Consider the following 20,131-nt stretch of genomic DNA (forward strand, 5'->3'; position numbering starts at 1 on the left):
TAAATTCATAATTACTTTATTAAATTGTCAGTGTATGCAAAGGTTACTCAAACAAATTTGCTGTTTTTTGAGATAATTGATTTTGTTGTTTATTGAGATAATTCATATTTGAGCCTCTGGTACAGATTAAACAGCTTACCAAACTGTAACATATAATAGCTTAGCACCTAACTGTAATGTGTACAACAGTCAAAAATAAATAGCAATTTCCCTGCATTCAAATAAAATGATATGGCATAGTAAGTTCTCTCCTCCTGTTTTCAATAAAGTGAAAAATGAAGGTCAGATGTTCAAGGAGAAGCAAGACATTCACTCAATAAGAAGCTTTCTAGCTGAAAAACGTGCCCTTCATTGCACCAGAACCACTATTTTTGCATGGCACAAGCTCCTACTATGAGGCAGTTGTAGTAAGCGTAACTGATACTTTGGTATTAGATTGGAAATATAGATGCTGCACTTACTGCTTAAGAGTGAGATATACCATTTCAATTCCCCTGGTAGTGGATTGGTCTTGAATAGTTCATGCATACATATTTAATAAAAAGATAAAAATAGCTTGACTAAAAACTCATTCACATCTCGGTTACCCGCCATCTGCTCTTACTACAATTATGTAGTAATAAACATATCAATGTATACCTTGGTGTATCTAACTGGGTTCCTACAGAAATCAGATTTGTTTTCCCACATACAGTTATGTGTATGATTTCCAAGAACAGAATTAAGGGCTGAAATGAGTGATGCCTACTTCAAGGTAAATGGCTACTACGCAGTAATGTTTTTTCACATAACTGTAAACAACACATTTGCTTCTGAAAAAGCAGCAATATGATTCTGAGAAACAAGCTTGACAAATGAGTGAAATATAAAGTTGTGGAGCGCAGTAAATGAAAGTTAATTCAAAAGCTTATTTCTTTAGTGGCTGGTTGTGCATGTTTTGCTGCAAAATAATGTGATATCTTCAGTTTGAAGCACACTTTGTGCTTGCTTGTAAACCATGCATTCAGTCTTCCAGGCTACAGTTTCCTGCTGAAGAACAACCATTACTTCTTGCTTAAATTTAAGTTTACATTTGTCTTTCAAACTGAGGGTAAGCACTTTCTGGCTGAGACTGAGTGTTCTGTAAAATGTTAGTGTATTCATGGTGTTCATCTCAAAGGCTCTTCGATGGCAGAGTATTCCTGGAGAAACCTGATATGGAAGGACTGTACTTTCTCTAGGAGTAGCTTCAACTTCTCAGTAGGGGGCAGAATCGTCATCCTGAAGAGAAAAGCACACACAAGGCAGACTTACAAACAGTGGTCACAGGAGAAGGAAAAAAATGGATTCACTATCTGGAAATGCACTGTCAGCCACTTGAGAAACCCACAGCAGTTAAAAGCTCTCCTCAAGCAAATGCAATGTGTGCTTTTCCCACTGTCCCACAAACCAGGGATTTTGGAACCATGAACTGTTAAATGTGCAAATATGCTACCATAAATATCAAGCTGCGTAGATGCTGGACTGTTTTCTGTGTGGGCAGATGCAGTGGCAGTATGGAGTAAACAGCAATGATGCAGTCAGACAACACTCATGGCACTGTGTAAGCCTAAAGCCTGAAGGTCACAGAAACAAAACCACAAAAAAATATTTGTGAAAACAGATAATTAAAAAGAAAATGTCCGAATTGGACAGTTGACCTGAAATGGTAGGTGCCCTCCTTCTGTCCGAATCCACTCCCGGGAACGATGCAAATCCCCGTCTCCTCCAACAGCCTCAGACAGTACAGCATGTCTGGAGTCATCCCCAGAGCCTGCAAGTCCAGTCCAGTGCCACGTCAACCGCTGTGCTCATAAAGATTTGCTCATATGCCTGTCCATACTGTATGTGTGTACGTGGGTCATCAATATCATCTCTTCACCATGGGAAGGTGTTCATTTACTGATCTCTTATGGCATTGAATCCCACACGTTTTTCATGCATCCGAATGCATCTTGACCCAGTTTTTAATAGCTCACTGTGAGAGGTTTCATTCGGCTGAATGTGGCTGAATGCGGACCTTGGCCTCCTCCACAGCTCTGGGAGGGATGAAGATCCGGGGGAAGGCGTACATGGCGCCCTGCACGGGGCTGCACTGGATGCCTGGGACAGCGTTCAGGGTCCGCTCGGCCAGCCGGGCCTTCTCCGCCAGGGCTCCAAGCACAGCGGTCTTCTCCTGAGGGAGAGCAGAGCAGGCATCGGCCATCAGCATGTCTCTCAAAACACACCGCAGATGGCAGACCACAAATCCCATCGCAATTCGCCACCAGCTCAGATGAGCTGGAGGACATTTTACAATTTTCTCTACACAATCACAAGCTGATTTGACCTTGATCACTCAAGCATTCTTTTCAGCCAGCTTTACAGCAGCAGACTCACTTAAAGGTGTCCCACAACATTTTCTCAAGCTTTACTTCGCAAAAAAGCTTATCTGTTCACTCAACTACACTTAAACTAAAATGGGAGTTTTATTAAGTATGACTGTTATAAGAAATACACAAGATGAAACATCCAATGAAGTGTTAATAGAACCCAGCTACAGCTCCTGAACTTGTCCTTCCTCTACTCCATTGCACAAGAATGACTTCAGTGCAGAGTCAGAAGGAATGTATTGAAACTATTTTGTTTAAATGGGAAGTGGACACACCAAATAAAGAAAAAAAAATAAAGTGACAGCACTTCACAGGCACTACACCCAGTGGTTGTAATTTCAACAGAATGACTCAGTTATGTTAACAAGATTGACTAAAATAACCAAAGAATCTCAAAGAATATTTATTTATTTATTTTATTTTGGCTGTGCCTTGTAGTTTTCATTACACAAAATACAATTTCCAATGAATTTGTTGAGATTAAGAACCTGCCTGCAAGTACTCATGTACTCAAGTAAGCAATCCCACTGACACAGACGTTGAGACAGCACTGCTGTTCCAGAACATGCGCACTACGCTGTGTAGGCCACTAGCACACACAAGTCTGAAATGGCACTGCAGTCTGCAGTTACACACACTTCATAGCTGCATCGATCTGACCACGGACCCCTGCATTTTACACAACATGCTCTGAAAGGCCATGTGAGGCACTCACAAAGTAGAGTGACAACCTCCCTCCACCCACCCCAGGGAGGGAACGTACCTCAAGGAACTTTGGAAAAGAGGGCTCTCCTGGTTGCGGAGGGTTGACAATGACATCCATAGCAGCTTGCCCTGCCACAGGGGGACACAGGCGTACTGACAGCAGCTTCACCAGCTGGGCCTTGACCTCTGGGTCCATGTTAACCACCTCCATGTAGCCGCCTCTGAAGCCACACCTGGAATACATCGGGGCGTCATTTTCAACAATGTAACTTACCGAAAAGACATACACAAGATGTGTGCCAGTCTTCGAATGCTGAATCCAACGTGCATAAGATGTTAGCGGAAAACTCACTCTCCTGTATAGCCTTTGGAGGTGGAGTGGAAGGACGCTAGCTCCACATTGTTGAAATACTCTGCACCCATCTCATATAGGACCTTCTTAAATGAATGGAAGCGGCAATCTGGAGAATAGACATTTTCTTGATACACCTGTCAAAACAATAATAAGATTCATTCAGTGTTCATTCTTGGAACATTTCTACAGCTGACTCCCCAAAATACCATAAATTAAATTATCCATCACTGGTATGTGGTCACCGCTCGCTAGAGACTGGTCGGGGAAGTGAATAACATTGAATATTCCTTGAATAAGCATAAAATGGAAAGAATACAGTCCATACCTCATCAGACAACACAAATAGCTTCTCCTCGTAGGCAAAGTGAAGGACTTCTTCGATGCACTTCTTGCTCTGAACCTGACCTGGAAAATGAGACCAAGAGCTAGCTGGATTGGATAGATTACAGAATTCATAAAACAATATACCCGGAACATCTGACTGCAGCCACTGATCCAGCCTTAAAACACACCTTTCACACCAAACGGGGCCTGTAATTTGGCCCTGCTTAGAACACCCACCCGTGGGGTTTCCAGGATTGATGATGCAAAGCACTCTGGGATTGCAGTACTGTTTGGCTGTGCGGAAGGCCCTGTGCAGCTCGTTGACATCCAGTGCCCAGCAGTTGTCCTCGTCCAGGTAATAGTTGACCTGCACGGCATTGAGTTCGGAGATGGCTGCTGAGTACAGGGGGTACTGAGGGATGGGGATCATCACGCCCGTCCGAGTCCGACCGTGTCCCGACACCAGCAGCTTCAGAATGGTCTGAAATTCAAACCAAATGAAAGCTCAGATGTCCTATTACATTACGTTACATTATTGGCATTTGGCAGACGCGCTTATTCAGAGCAATGTACAGTTGATTAGACTAAGCAGGAGACCATCCTCCCCTGGAGCAATGCAGGGTTAAGGGCCTTGCTGAAGGGTCCAATGGCTGTGCGGATTTTATTGTGGCTTCACTGGGATTAAACCAGTCCTGCTGATACCTCTGGTAACTGAACATGAGGCCAGACAAGAAGGGCCAGACTGGTCAAAGCTGACAGGAAGGTGACAGTAATGCAAATAACCACACATTACAACAGTGGTATGCAGAAGAGCATGTCTGAACACACAACACATCAGACCTCAAAGTGGATAGGCAACAGCAGCAGAAGACTGAAAAAGTCTAATCAATACCTAATAAAGTGCTTGCTGAGTGTATACTCTCCATCACAGCAACATATTTCAGATGGCTGTGTAAAAGCAAAAGCCAACTGGGTCTCACCAAAATGCCATCACTGGCCCCACTGGTGAGGTAAATGTCATCCCAGCTGGCAGGAACCCCATGGTCTCTCTTCTGTATGTAGGCAGCAATGTCCTTTCGGATGCATTCCACCCCCTGGCTTGCACTATAAGAACCTGAAATCATAGTGGAACTTCAAAGGAGAACACAAACAAGTTCTAATTATATACTTTTTATTTTTCTAGTCTTTTTATTTACCTAATAACACTTCAGTCAGTCATGGTTCAGATAAGAGATGCAAAGAGTGTATTTTCTCAGCAGTAATTATTATGCTCAGAGTTATTCTTTTGATTCTATATTATTCCTACACAGTTCTTTGAGGCCAAAAATAATTATCTTGAAAATTCATTGCAGTATTTTTGTGGTTGTGGGAACAGACTATGACAAAGAGCTAAGATGCAGTCAGGCGGTGTGTGCTGTATACACACATTTTCATTCAGGCCCACACACACACGCGCACACACACAAATATGCACCAAGACTGTTTCCGTCGCAGTCTTGCAGTATACGCCGAGCTCTCAGTTTGGCGTCTTCTGGAATGATGGGACTGTCTAGCAGTTCTGGGCATGTGCAGAGAGCCACCACCTGTATGCAGAAAGGGTCCAAATAATTAAAACACAATGATTCAATCTATCCAGCCTTCATTCAAGGAAAGGACTTTGGAACTAAGGGGAGATGTACAACTGGTTCTGTTACTTCAATAGGAGAAAATAGCTAAATAGGCAGATGGGAAAGGGGGTTGAGCATTTTTCCAAACATCTTTTATTCCACATATAGCAATTAAATGAAAAACTAACCTAAAAAACAAATAAAATAACCTTAAAAACAATTTTAATGTAAGCAGGCAGTCAAGATACAGATACGGAAACAAAACAGGTGTAATATGTGCTCTCTTTATGAACGAGAATGTATTTGGTGCAAATGTTTAGCTGGTCAGTTTAGCTGGTCAGGATTTTCAGTCAAGAGACTGATGCAGTGGCCTAACCTGTAATGAAGGCAAGTACTAGGCTAATTTATCTGTATCAGCACAACAAGCCTCACAGGTGACAACAAGAAATACGACCACTGCAGAACTCTGATGATGCCCCTCTAGCTTTCCACACACAAAGGGAAGCACAAAGGGAAACCTAAAACCACGAGTCCAACAACGTACCTTGAGGGCTAGACTGCGGCAAAGTCTGTCAGTCATTTTTGCAAAAAGTTATTTTTAAGAATTATGTATGGACATTTTTCATTTCAGTTTTCACCATGTGGCTATTTCATTGAGTTTATCTGATACTTTCTGACAGTAGCCACACAGACACTTTTCAGTCCAAGCCATCTAAGACCTTAGTGCTACTGATAATAGACAATCAGCCAACATTATTTCAGATAACCATGGCAACAGGACGAATCAACAGCACATTGTCATCCCAGGCATTCACAATGAAGGGAAATTGCCCCTTTCATGGAAGCTTTTAGTCCTACTGCATTACCACTGTTTCTAGAAGACCTAAAAGGGAGGTCAAACTGCCAAACTTCTCTTTCACAAGCTAAGATTACGCAACCTGTCGGCCTGCATTTTCCAGGTAACTGCCAAGCACTAAACATCTGTGTTGGATCATAGGACATATCAATAGACAAGGATCTTATCAAAATTTGTATGAATAATATCATATCAACTAAACAGAAGCCCAAGTCATCCAAGGTCAATTTTATGCCAAAGGAAATAAAGTGTATTCCCCATCTATACAGCTGGATATTTATAAAAGCAGTTCTGACAATGTCCTCTGCTCAAAAATACAGCAATCGGAGCTGAATCAGTCATTCAAACCTGCAACCCTTTGGTTTTATGTCACATTTCATAAGTACTGTTAGAATGAGATCTAAAGACCGGTTTATAGTCCAGCAACAGAGCCTAATGCAATGGTTATCGCAGGTTGCAGCCATATCTGGTTTATACTCTGGGCCAATGTAGTGCATTTATATATTTTGTAAGGACAATGACCACAGTCTATCTCGGTAACATTAGAACTTTCACGCACATTCTGCGATTTCAGTCGAGCGACACTCTGTCGCTGGACTATAAACTGACCTTAACAATGGGGTAAGCGTACAGTGCTGTCCTGGAGTTTCCAAAGGCATACAGTGATGACAGATGTATATATTTACCTGCCGGAGGAAAGTGATTGGCGGTTGACCCATGGCATGTGCATCTCCGATGTTGGCCTTAATTACCTCAGTGAATGGCTTCTTCACACCCTGAAAGATATGATCCACTTCAACACTGATGCTAACTGCACAGTTGCAAGCAAATGTAGAACAAACCTGACTCCTAGTTGGGGAGTCATACTGGAGTCAGTTGACTTCCCCCAGGTTCCTGACCTCTCCGTCGGAAATTATTGATTCTATCTGCTACATCACTTAGCCTTTCAAGGGCCACTTGCCTTAACTTAACGTAAACCATTTTACCTACAATACTGTAACTGCTAAACAAAAAATAGACAAGAAGAGAATTATTATTTTTCTTTACCTCAAAATAATTTGTATTTATTTTCTTTTTTTGCTTAAAACACCAAATATTTCAGTCATCACAATTCTCCTGTAAGCTCAAATATGGTTCTGAACAATTTATCACATTACGACAATTCACCCCTTATTAGTCAAATTGATGGCGTTACATCTAACCCACCGTTAGAACCATCCCCACGAATAAAAAATCTATTTAATTGTATTAATCTCTACCGCATAAGTGAATAGTATGCGGTAGAGATGATGCAACGATACAAGCCCATCGACACTCCCACGCCACCACGTCAAAACTGTCCCACGTGTGCATGGGCTGACAAGCTGTTAATTATGGCATATATATATATATATATATATATCGTTATCGTTATTGCACGCTTTATTAGTCGTTGGTAGATTTATACACCAATATACTGAAATAGCCACATGAAAATTCACTTTAGGCTACTTACCTGCTGTAACCCTTTTTCAATCTCCCCTGCCTTGATAACAATGGGTCCTCTGACAGCATATTCCACTGCTTTTACGTGCGGATTAAGCGTCTCCATCGTCAAGGTCCTCCCTCGTATCCTGCCATTTTCGCTCGTTGTTACAGTTGCCTCCGCTGTGCTAAATCTCTTCAAGCCGTAATTTTCAACGGACCCTTGTGTTTTTTGTCTTATTGACTGTATATGACATGGTTTACTCAAAGAATGCAAAGACAATAATTGATACTGATCAAGAGCACCTGCAATAGCAGACCGATATGCCATAAATTGAACTCGGTGCATTCTTACAGCCAGGTGAGGAGCCTAGTCTACACCGAACGTTTATAAAGACAGCACACGCTGCGAGTCAAATATTATTTCACTTTTTTTATTCTATCAATAATTTGTTGCACAGATTCCTTGACAAATGTCCCCGCAACAAATGACCAACAGCTTCGTAAAGACGCTGCAATTCGTATCCTTAAATCGTTTTAAAATTCATTTTAATAGCTGCAACAGTTTTGCTTTTAGAATTGCACGAAGACTAATAGGCTACGTCGACTCTCTTTTTGCCAGGGAAAGAGAAATCGCGGTTCCGATGATACAATCTGCCGTTTTTTTCCCCGTTTAAAGTGTAGGCCTACAACGAACTATGGTCATTGTAGTTGCTTTGTCCTTGTCTGCTGAATGATATCGCGTCTCTCTGAACTACAACACCCGAACCATTCTTGCGGGCGCATCATTCTTTGCTAGAATTGCACCAGCCAGTGTGACAGCATGAACAAGTTTCTCTGGTATGACAGAAATTGATCATTATCATCGTGCGCATCCCAATACTTGAAAAGTGCGCCCTCCTTTCACTGCTGGCCTCATCCCATTTTTTTCCAGATGTGTTAATCACAAAAGTGTTTACTGCTGAATTATTTTTTTTCAGGTGTATTCCTGTCAGCAGAACAATTGTCATACTGTAGATGAAAAGTAGTTTCATTTCTCACTGCTGCACATTTCACCGTCCAGTGTTAATTCAAGTCTTTACAGAGTAGCCTACATATGAGTCCAATCAGGACTATATGCATATAGGCTACTCTAAGAACTGAGTAACACTGAACATTTTACTGTGTATCAGGAATTGATATTTCACAGGAAACACTGTGCAGGAGGTGAGTAGCAGAAACCCCCTCGTGCAGAATGCACTGTTTTCATCTACTTTTATGCTTGTGGTGTTTCTAACTCAATAAAAAATGTGTGCTAAGGAATCTAGATTAGATAAAAGCCACAAGCCACAAAAAACATTGTTTTATCATCAAATAAACCTCTCTCATCTAATATGCATTTGACAAGAGATGCTGCACAAGAGATGTGGGACCCTTTCACACCACAGCGGGTGGTCTGTATTGATAGTGTAAAGATAAGTCTGTGATTTCTTGCCACTCTGTTGGATGACGGTTGTGGATACTGCATTATTTTCTCCCACAGATCCTAATACCGAGTTAGTCCAGAACTACAGTAAATTATTATAAATAGTGCAATAGCTCTACAAATTATAAGCTCCTTGAGATATGAATGCATGATGCAGGCATTTGTTGCGGATTACTCTCCACTGGGTTACACATTATCCTGTTAATGTCCCTAGGGCAGTGTTTCCCAACTCCAGTCCTCGGGACCCACATGCCAGAAGGTTTTTATTGTAACCAGTAACTCACACACCTGATTTAATGATTGAACCAATCAAACCACAAAAATGCCCTTGATTAGTTAAATCAGGTGTGTGAGCTACTGGTTACAACAAAAACCTTCTGGCAAGTGGGTCCCGAGGACTGGAATTGGGAAACACTGCCCTAGGGGAAAACAACAAAACATAAAAATGTTGATGTCCTCTGTTGAAGGTCCTGACAGTTATTTAGTGTGCTATTTCTCAGATAAGTGCTTTCACTTGCAAGTATGATTAAGTCATCTTCATTTATCTTCTATTGACTATTTTCATATGACCCCTGTATTGTCATTAATCTACACGAGACTACAGCATTCCATTGTCCTGGTATTATTGTGTCGGACAGGAAAGGACAACTGTATTTTTCTCACCCTCCCAGTTGATACCCATTGATTGCACAGGGCGTGTTTGTTTTTAACTGCAGTTAAAAACAATGGTGCTTTCTGGAACTTTCTACGACCTATAGATAATTTTTGGTACTTTTCGCAGCATAATAATCATTTTTGGTACTTTCCACTTCATATGAATTATTTTACTCAACTTTAGATTACACATGGGTCACTTATGCACTTCTAACATGAACCTATCAGCAGTAAATCATTGAAAATATACAGATATACTAAACATTTGATTTAATATTCTCTTCTAATATTATTTTCTAATATACAGACATACTAAACTTTTGATTAATATTCTCTTCTAAGTGAGTAAATGTACGTTGCATTCTTTGCATTCTTTGCTTTCATTTTCACTGTGGTTTCTTGCATTTTCATAAGCTCAGCTGTAATTTATGTTCTAGGTTCATTTGATTGGATAACAAGCAGCGTACATGTGATATATTGATTATAAGCCACTTACATATAGATACACTTCTGGCATTAATCATTAAGAGTTTTGGAGAAACCAGCTGTACAGGCATATCAGACCCAATGTCCTTGACTGTCTACGCAGTTGGCTGCTTTATTCAACTCCAGTTACATATGGGTTCACTGTGTAATTCTAGCACAATTTAGCATTGATACACTTTTAGCATAAGTCATCAAGAGTTTTGGAGGAACCAGCCTGCTCATCAAGGTTGAGTCTGATTTTGACTTGCTTTTAGGAGGGAGATCTTTTGTTCTGTGAATGCTCCCCTACAATAGCAGATATATAACATCCAGAAGTGAAAAAAATAACATGTATCATGTTATACAGAGATGTGCATATTCTTAATTCCAATCTGCTCTAAAGTGGTTGAAAAATTAGATTACTCTTTGCAGAGATGGATTAAAACAAGCAATAATAATATTTATAAAAATAAATAAATGAGAGCAATAACCTCTAAAACAAGATGGTCTCTTCAGGCTATCACATCCACAAATGTCACATATATTATTGACATAATATGTACTCAGTGACCAATTTATTATGTAGACCTGTACACCAGCTTGTTAATGGAAATATTTAATCAGCCAATCATGTGGCAGCAACTAAATGCATAAAAGCATGCTTATATGGTCAAGAGGTTCTACCATTTTTCCAGACCAAATTTCGGAATGGGGAATAAATATAATCTGAGTGACTTTGACTGTGGAATGATTGTTGGTGCCAGGCAGATTGGTTTGAGTATCTCAGAAACTGGTGATCTCCAAGGATTTTCACTAATGCTCACTAGTGTATGTTGAATATATTAATATATGTATTTTAATAAAATACTGTTTGACAGTTAGCATATTGCATGGTCGTGTATTTTACAACATATTTACACAAATTATACATTTACATTTTATTGATACAGCTTCAATGCATCATGTAAATGATGCAGAACTTTGGATTTTTATTATACGTAAGTGATATTGTAATTTTGTTTTCATTGGTTTTTTACAAATGCCCGAGGAACTGCATTGCGAATTGCGCTACCCACTGAGTAAGTACTCCATTCTGCACTTGTCCCAACAAAAAAACATGGACCTGGACTGTCATTTTTACACCCATTTTATACACAAGTTAAAACATCATTGTGGCCAATCACCCACACTGTTCTTATTTTAACTCCTCCTAAAACATCAGCTGACTTGGCAGCGCTACCTTCTCGGTTCTGAAACCATGGTGGCGAATCGCCCTATTGATTTCCTAAAAAATAAAGGATCTTATAACATACATCTTGCTTTGTAAGCAGTTTTTTTAAAACAAAATGGAATCATTAACATAGGAATCATGTAAAACACGGTGCTATTCACTATATGGTGCTTTCCGGAACTTTCTACGACCTATAGATCATTTTTGGTACTTTTCGCAGCACAATAATCATTTTTGGTACTTTCCACTTCATATGAATTATTTTACTCAACTTTAGATTACACATGGGTCACTTATGCACTTCTAACATGAACCTATCAGCAGTAAATCATTGAAAATATACAGACTTAACAAGTCTAAAAAAATCTAATAGATACCCAATAAAGTGCTCACTAGTGTATGTTGAATATATTAATATATGTATTTTGATAAAATATTGTTTCACAATTAGCATATTGCATGGTTGTGTATTTTACAACATCCATCCATCCATCCATTATCTGAACCCGCTTATCCTGAACAGGGTCGCAGGGGGGCTGGAGCCTATCCCAGCATACATTGGGCGAAAGGCAGGAATACACCCTGGACGGGTCGCCAGTCCATCACAGGGCACACACACCATTCACTCACACACTCACACACTCACACCTACGGGCAATTTAGACTCTCCAATCAGCCTAACCTGCATGTCTTTGGACTGTGGGAGGAAACCGGAGTACCCGGAGGAAACCCACGCAGATACGGGGAGAACATGCAAACTCCTATTTTACAACATATTTACACAAATTATACATTTACATTTTATTGATACAGCTTCAATGCATCATGTAAATGATTTTTATTACACGTAAGTGATATTGTAATATTGTTTTCATTGTTTTTTTACAAATTCACAATGCCCGAGGAACTGCATTGTGAATTGCACTACCCACTGAGTAAGTGCTCCATTCTGCACAAACAGTCCAGGTCCATGTTTATGAAAAAACTGGTCCGGCTTTATGCACTTGTGATTTTCCTGAAGAGCTTGCTGCCGTGGTGTCTTTTCCCTCATGAAGATGTTTTCGACAAATTGGAGATTTGGACTCTGTCGTTTCCTAGACACGACACTATATGGGATTGTAATGTTATGCAATGGTCATACTGAGGAACTGCAGCTATATATATATTTTTTTTTTTCCCATGAGTTTAGGACAGCATTGCCCTGCAGCTCTGTCTTAAATATCTGCTGTGATAAGCCCAGAAAGAAAATGAGAATGCAGAAGTGGAGAAGGGTTGTCATTAAGATGTGAGATGCTTATGCAGCACAGACAGAACTGAAGTTCACTTACAGGAATTACACCTCCGCTTTAAAAGTGGAAATGAAATTTACATGCCACAAAATGAATTCACTTCACTTTTTCATCTGTAGAGTCACTTGAGCAGTTCTGACCAACGGAATGCTCAGCCACTGAGGCACCGGGGTCAATCCATCAGATTGGGGATTTGGCTCCATGGCTTTCTATTATAAAAAATGTATAAATGTAACAGTTTTTTAACCAAAACTATCATTCACAAGCTGCTACGTACAATGAAATGAATGATCACAAAATCCGACTTTTCTGAGGTTCTTATTGGCTGTTAAATCAACTTTGTTGTCTTCATTGAATTAAACGGGCAGCAAGCAGAAGAGGCTGTTTTTACTCCCTCCTACCAGTTACTTCCTTGGCTTCATTGCCTGGCCACTCCTTCCCTCTCCAGTATGTACGTTCATTGTTTTTTTTTCTGTGTTTTTTTTTTTTTTTCTCCTGAAGCCAAGCAGTTAGAAGAATCGCGCATGCTCACTGTCGTAATGTGGGGAGAGCAAATTGAGGTCTTCTGGTCACCACTGCTCGCTACAGATACTCTCTGTGCGCATGGTCAGTAGTTCGGTGTGATTGATCTCAGTTTGGTGTGTTTCTGAGCTCGTGGGGCTGAATCAGCTGCACTTCACGCTTTGCTGGGTGTGCAGCGGGCGGAAGTTCGAGAGTAATATTACTGGATACAAATACGTATTGAAAACTTTTTCTTCCAAGGAAAACAAAGAATGTCGGCTATTAAGACTAAAAAAGTAAAAATGGCTACCAAATCATGCCCAGAGTGTGATCAACAGGTGAGAAATTGTGCATATTTTAAATTTTATTTGAATTAAGTAGGTACCGTGTACGAATAATGCTGCTGTCAAAGAAAAACTAATGCATCCGGACAAAAGTTGGCTTGCTGCAATGGAAAGTATTGACAATAGTAGAACAACTCCTGTCGATTTTCGTGTTTGAAATAGCGTATTTGCATAAAATGATACTACTAGGTCGATAGCTATGTAGCTATAGGTCGGCCCTGTACTAGTGTGGTAATGTTAGCTGTGTTACTTGGCAGAACAATGGTGATCCTAAAATTAATTCGCAAAGTTATCTAGCATATAAATTATACACTACCGATTCGCTTGCTAATACAGTATTCAATGGGGCTATTGTTAGCTAGCTTCGCAACCCATAAAACTACTGTATAGCGTGCATATTGGATAGTTGGTCCTCTAAATGTAAATTCCAAATCATGGAATTGCGTTCTCGCTAACTAGGTTAAGTGGTTATCAAAATATATATTACATAAATTGTCCGATTATGAAGGTAGCATTGCGTTAAAGTGAATAACTATCGAGATGGCTGAAAAGCTCAATATAGCGTTAGGATTGTCCGTACAGACAACGTTGCGTAGTTTTATAGATTTTTAGATGTTTACTCCAGATTTTCCCGAAGGCAGTTTCATCTCAACAGCATGCAAGCTAAATGCCTTAAGTTGCCGGTTTGGCAGTGCTTGCTCATGTTCTAATGTGTAGCCGTCTAGCTACTGCTTGATTTCATCAAGGACTTCTTCCTTAAAATGCAAGGGCACACGCATGCATCCTGAGTGAGAATTATTATTCTTTTTGATACAATTAGGCCTATACGATATACCATACGGATATAGTGTAAAGTGTAATTCATGTTTATTGATATCCAATAGTGATTTGCTAGTCGATGCTTAACTGTTCTAGCTATTCATGTAAAATTGATTGCTCAGTAACCTTGTGTGATGAAGCTATCAAACAATAAAGAAGCTGTCTTGCCTGGGGTCTATGTAGTAACTTTCTTTTTTGTACTATTTCCCTTCAGATCCCAGTAGCTTGTAAGTCGTGTCCATGTGGCTATGTGTTTATTAGCCGAAAACTTCTAAATGCCAGACTATGCGAGAGATCGTCATCTGGAATAGGTAAGTGAATTGCTTGATTGTCATGTAAATGTTACGCAATGAGACGTTTGGACCTTCATTGTACATATGAAAAACTCACGTGTAATGAAATTAAATGTTGCTATATTTGGAATTGGCCATCGCCAGTTTTCAATAAAGATGGCCTTACTAGCTAGATTGTTTAGAAATGTGTGGCATGTGCATGGCAAAACTATGCTTTTAGCCGCATAAGATACTTCTAGTGTGTGTGTGTGTGTGTGTGTGTGTGTGTGTGTGTTACGTTTTAATTGTGTTTAATTGTGCAAGGATGTTTCGTTAATTTGAACAGAGGCACATTTCTTCCATAACTTCCATAATTTATTACCGTTTAAAATCTGACACTGTCCTATTTGTGTATTTTATTTTTTCACAATTGCCCCTCTAAGTCATCTTTTCCTTTCAAATCAGATTTATTCATGAATTAATTTTCTTAAAAATTATTTACTTTACGAAAGATCCTCTTAGTTGTTCAGTATGAATACTTAACAGAAGAGCTGGCTGGCTCAAGCCCTTCTTGCATGAGCAAACACAGGGAGCGGTGGGGGATGGGACTTCATTTCAGGCAAAAAAGCTCATCCACTCAGCTCTCCAGTACTTTGGCTGTGAATAACTTCTGATGGGCCTTTTTGCTTTTATACTGCCAGCTATAGTTGTTTATAGTAAGAATTGCTTTACTGGGCTGAACCAAAAAAAGTTGAAAAACAAACTAGGGTGAATTTAAAACGAAAAGTGAAACATTTTTTACCGCTAAATGAACACATAATGTGAAATTCTTGAAGGAATTTGAAGGAATTTACCTTCATGTAAACCTGGTGGGCAGTATGTGCCAATTCTGTAGAGGACACTCAATCCTGCTCCCAAAGGTTCAGCACATTCATAGATGAACAGGTCATTCAGTTCTGTTTTGTAAGTACGGTTTCATAACATATGCTTTCATTGTGTTGTGCCTGGTAGTCTTTTTGACATCCTGTTACTGTCAAAGGCAGAAGACATGTATTCATGATGTGACAAGAAAAAACATTAGGCCCGTTTGTCTTGGGTGTAAGTTATTTTTTTTTGTTTTTGACACTTTATTTAGTTGTGTTTTCAATCTTTTTATAAAGGTGCACAGTTGTTTGTTGAATAAAATATAAAATGCCACATCTTTATGTTATATTTTATGTTTTATTACACCATTTAAACATGTATTAGGAGCACTGAAATGTAGGCCTCATTGGCAGCTCAGAAAAGCGCCATTTCAGGAAAACGCTAATCCTAAATTTGCGTTGGACAGTCAAAATGACTGGTGCTTTTTTTCCTCAGAAGAGTGTAGCATGATTCTGGTATGTGTCAACAGTGGTGGTCACAGATTTATTTTATCATGGACTCCTTTTCCCCTTATAAGTTATAACCTCATTGGAAGACTGCATGCAGATTAGTATATTACATTTTGTAGGTTATAATGCAAGTTATGCTTGTGCACTATATTTATTTTTCCCATTCCATGGTGCTGATGTTTACTTCATTTAAATAATAATAGACTGTTTTCAGCATTCAGCCTGGCAGAGAATTTCAGTAATTGTGAGAACAGCTGCAGGCCTTGACAGCATGCAGGAAATTGGTCTTTTTTTTGCTCCCCTTTGTTAAGAAAGATGAAGATAATGACAGTGCAAACATTTCCTCTTTCTTTTCTTTTTAATAAATGGGTTTATTATGGTTGAAGAATGAAAAACACATGAATTTTTTTGAATGCTTCGGAAGGACCTCGCCTCCTAGCAGATAAGGATGTTCACACGTAGTGAGGCATTTTGGTGCTGGTGACACAATCTCCAGCAAATAGGATGAGTCATGTCCTTAATCTGTTCAAGGCATTCTTTGTTCCTGTCGGGGCAAGCTAAACAGTGCTGATACAAATAACTACAGCTCCAATCACAGGCTTTATTCATGCAACTGCATTGATATAACATGATGATGTCATATGAAAAGTACCCATGAAATATTAAACTGATTAAATTATATGAAAAAAATTTAAATTGGCTAATATTTTATCAGGACAGACCAACAACTTACTTTTCAAACCATTATGGTGTAACCTATATGACTATAATTATTGGCACCCACGATGAAGAGTGTAGCTAACAAATAACATCACTGTATTACAAAGTTATGTTCAAAGTTTCCTGTACATAAGGGATAAATAAATATTGCACTTTATGAATGATTCAGGGGAGTCAAACATGGAACCTTTCATGGTCCTTGGTATTGTTTGGGTTTCTTTAATGGACTACCCTCTTCAGTTCAGACCACTGGTTTCTGATAGGGTTGTGTTGGCCATTGCACACTGCTCATGCTAAGTGTGTTTTTCACAGAACAGAAGGGATATCACATGCATGTTATCTCAGTACCCTGTGAAAGTGGAAGTGAGTGAATGTCACAGCACAGTTCCTGAAGACTGAGATGAGCCTCAATAAGTAGCATTTAATTTCACATATAAAATCATTGGGTGCTAATAATTTGACATCTCCTGTATGTCTTTGAGAACATGCTCAATGTTTTAAGTAATAACCGCATTAGATTAAAGGTATACACCCATGTGTTTAAGCATAACATATAGCTCTTTATGGGCTATTTTAGTGTTTTCCCCCTTGTATCAAGGGTGCCAGTACTTATTGACCTGGCTATTTCTGCATCTCTATAATACTGTTTGCATTTAAAGGCAGGTTTTGTGACTTGCTATGGGCTAAAACATTTTGAATGAACATTGGGATTGTCTGCGCTTAACCTTCTTATACCTGCTAAACCTGTGTTGCCGAAACTAAAGATATGAATGATAAATTCTAGCATGTTAATTAAATGTCATGGAAAAACATGAGTCTTGGTACATGTGTTTTTTATTTTTTAATAAAACTTTTAGTATCCATGTCAATTGTGCACTGCATATTTGTAATATTTAGAAAGCAGCTCTTGAAAACAAGATCTTTCTTGTGACAATTTTCCTAGACAAACTGGATTCTAAGCGGAGGAGGACAGAAAGGATTCGGAGAGAGAAGATCAACTCCACTTCCCCGAACGACATGGAAAACAGGAGGCAGTCCCGCTCAAACAGTCAGTCAGAACAGATCCGCAGGGGAAGGGGCCGGCCGAAGACCACAACTCTCAAAAAGCAGGAGGAGGAGAAAGGTAGAGCTGAACGTCCCTCATAACCGTCACACTGCACTCGATTATTTTACTTTTCCGTCTTGCTATTTTGGTTTCTTTTTAGTTAAGTTTTAGAAAAACGTGAAGAAAATGTTTAACTTTTTTTATATTTCAGAAAAATAAATTTCCTTGTGAAAAAGGTTGATCATATGGGGTGTTGTGTTGAACTTGTTTTGCATTCCTCTGTAGTCCACAAGGGTGTGGTCTACGCATGGACTCTGTGCAGACAGGCAGTCTGTTCAAATATACAGACATGAGCCTGTCTTGCCTTCGCTCTAGAGTAATGTCTTAGACATTGTTATTTGGGCAGAGTGACAGTATTGCAGCTCACGGGCACGTTACACAAGCGTTTGCACAGCAGCTGCGTTTCCTGCCGAAGCTGAAGCCTGCCTGCTGATAGCATTTTACATTCTGTAAGTTCCTTTTCATGTGGTAATGAACCTGCCATGAGTGTGCAAGTGTGAAATACCCTCTGTGCTGTTAGTGTAGGCTCAGTGTTCGCCAGTTCACCGGTAGTGTTTGTGTCTGTGGAAAAAAGCCCATTGCGTTACCGCCTATTGGACGCCGCTCATTTGGTTAAGCATTGTAAGACCAGCGACTTGGCCCCCTCCTTGAATTGTTGATATCAGTCATTTACAACTCAAAGGGTGAATTAATAATATGCCTGGCAGAGCCGCCCTTAGACGAAGGCCTGATTCCAGTGATAACTACGTCCATAAATGTCATTTGCGGAACCGCAGCTGACGCCGTTGGTATTTTAATAAATTTTACATTCGCATTTCCCCCCCCCTTCCGCAGAGAAGCAAGACAAAGAGGTTGACATTTATGCCAACCTGTCGGACGAAAAGGCCTTTGTATTCTCCGTGGCTTTGGCTGAGATCAACAGAAAGATCCTGGGTCAGAGGCTGATTTTGTGAGCGCACTGCGAGGTGGGGAAATCAGGAGCAGCTCTGCAGAGTCACGGACGACGGCAGTAGACCTGACAGACCGGACCCTAAAAGCGCTTCAGACCCACTGAAGGACACTCTCCCAGGGTCTGCCTCAGGTCACTCCGGTGGTTCTATCAATACATGTTGTACATGTCTAATCTTGAACCAAGCCGCTATCTTAAAGAACTTTCCAGAATAATGTCATTGGAAAATGTCAGAAACCTAAATATGTATGTATTTTCCTATTGTATATATCATGAATCATCATGCCAAAAAAACTAAAAGCTGTCAAATGGAACAAAACTATTTTTAAAAGTGTTCTGTTATTTCACTGCACACAGTGTCATTGGTCGGAGATATTAGTCTCATTAGATATAATTATTGGTCAAACATCTAAAGTTTACTCATCTGCAATATTGTTTTCATGTCTTTAATGTAGATGAAATATAAGCAATGGTGTTTGATGAATGACTTGGAATCCTATTTAAATGTTAGGGACTGTTTCTTGTCGGTTAATATTTATTATGCCTGTACATTCTTAATTTAATTACATATTTTATTCTGTTTTAACAAATGGCTAATGTATACATTTAATTTTATAAAATATTTTTCTCTGTACTTCAATAAACTGAACTTGAAAGGAAAAGTTTATTGTGAATAATGTATTTTTCCTGCTTTAAAATGAGTGCACTGCCTGCATTAAAAGTGAGCCTTTATATTAAGCGAGTGAAAAGCTTCTGAAATGGAAAATGTGAAGTACTGTAGGTCTCTATATGTTTTCTGGAATGCGTTTGCAGAACTGAACAAACACTGACTTGTAAGGAGGTTTTGTATCACCGCACAGGACTTTGTTGTGAGGTTGTTTGTTTTTGAAGAAACTGTGCCCTCGTTCATTTAAAACTTTTCCTGAAGTTTCCACTTGAATCTGACCATTTCACAAATGTGTATTATCTTCACACATATTACTACAGTCAACTAAATGCATAATTAATTGAGATTCAAATTTAAAATGCTAATTTAACTGACTCAAATTACATTTTGTAGATTTTACATTCTATTTTACATAACAAAACGCTTGACTGACAGTCGTGTGATTTAACCAGACTCTGACCCATTTAACTTCCAGATTAACTAGATTAACTGAATGGCCACATTAAATCGTTAAACAAAGATGCCATGGAGATTATAAATAACACTGACAAGCTCAGTGATTGCAACATGGTCAGC

At 39.4% G+C, this 20,131-nt stretch overlaps 2 protein-coding genes across 2 annotated transcripts; one reads left to right on the plus strand and one right to left on the minus strand.

Moving 5' to 3' along the window:
- Positions 1 to 8,354, minus strand: LOC133111569 (alanine aminotransferase 2-like). Its single transcript, XM_061222032.1, has 11 exons — positions 7,733 to 8,354; positions 6,924 to 7,013; positions 5,249 to 5,357; positions 4,755 to 4,888; positions 4,012 to 4,255; positions 3,776 to 3,855; positions 3,448 to 3,584; positions 3,154 to 3,328; positions 2,039 to 2,194; positions 1,680 to 1,792; positions 1 to 1,260 (listed from the first exon to the last, which is right to left on the minus strand). The coding sequence occupies exons 1-11, from the start codon at positions 8,048 to 8,050 to the stop codon at positions 1,149 to 1,151; spliced, it is 1,668 nt and encodes a 555-aa protein (XP_061078016.1). The 5' UTR covers positions 8,051 to 8,354; the 3' UTR covers positions 1 to 1,148.
- A 4,990-nt stretch (positions 8,355 to 13,344) lies between these two features.
- LOC133111570 (UPF0547 protein C16orf87 homolog) lies at positions 13,345 to 19,550 on the plus strand. The gene is made up of 4 exons (XM_061222033.1): positions 13,345 to 13,644; positions 14,684 to 14,780; positions 17,778 to 17,957; positions 18,774 to 19,550. The coding sequence occupies exons 1-4, from the start codon at positions 13,579 to 13,581 to the stop codon at positions 18,890 to 18,892; spliced, it is 462 nt and encodes a 153-aa protein (XP_061078017.1). The 5' UTR covers positions 13,345 to 13,578; the 3' UTR covers positions 18,893 to 19,550.
- The last annotated feature ends 581 nt before the right edge of the window (positions 19,551 to 20,131 follow it).

This window comes from Conger conger, chromosome 15 (assembly GCF_963514075.1).
Source record: "Conger conger chromosome 15, fConCon1.1, whole genome shotgun sequence".
Lineage (NCBI taxonomy): Eukaryota > Metazoa > Chordata > Actinopteri > Anguilliformes > Congridae > Conger > Conger conger.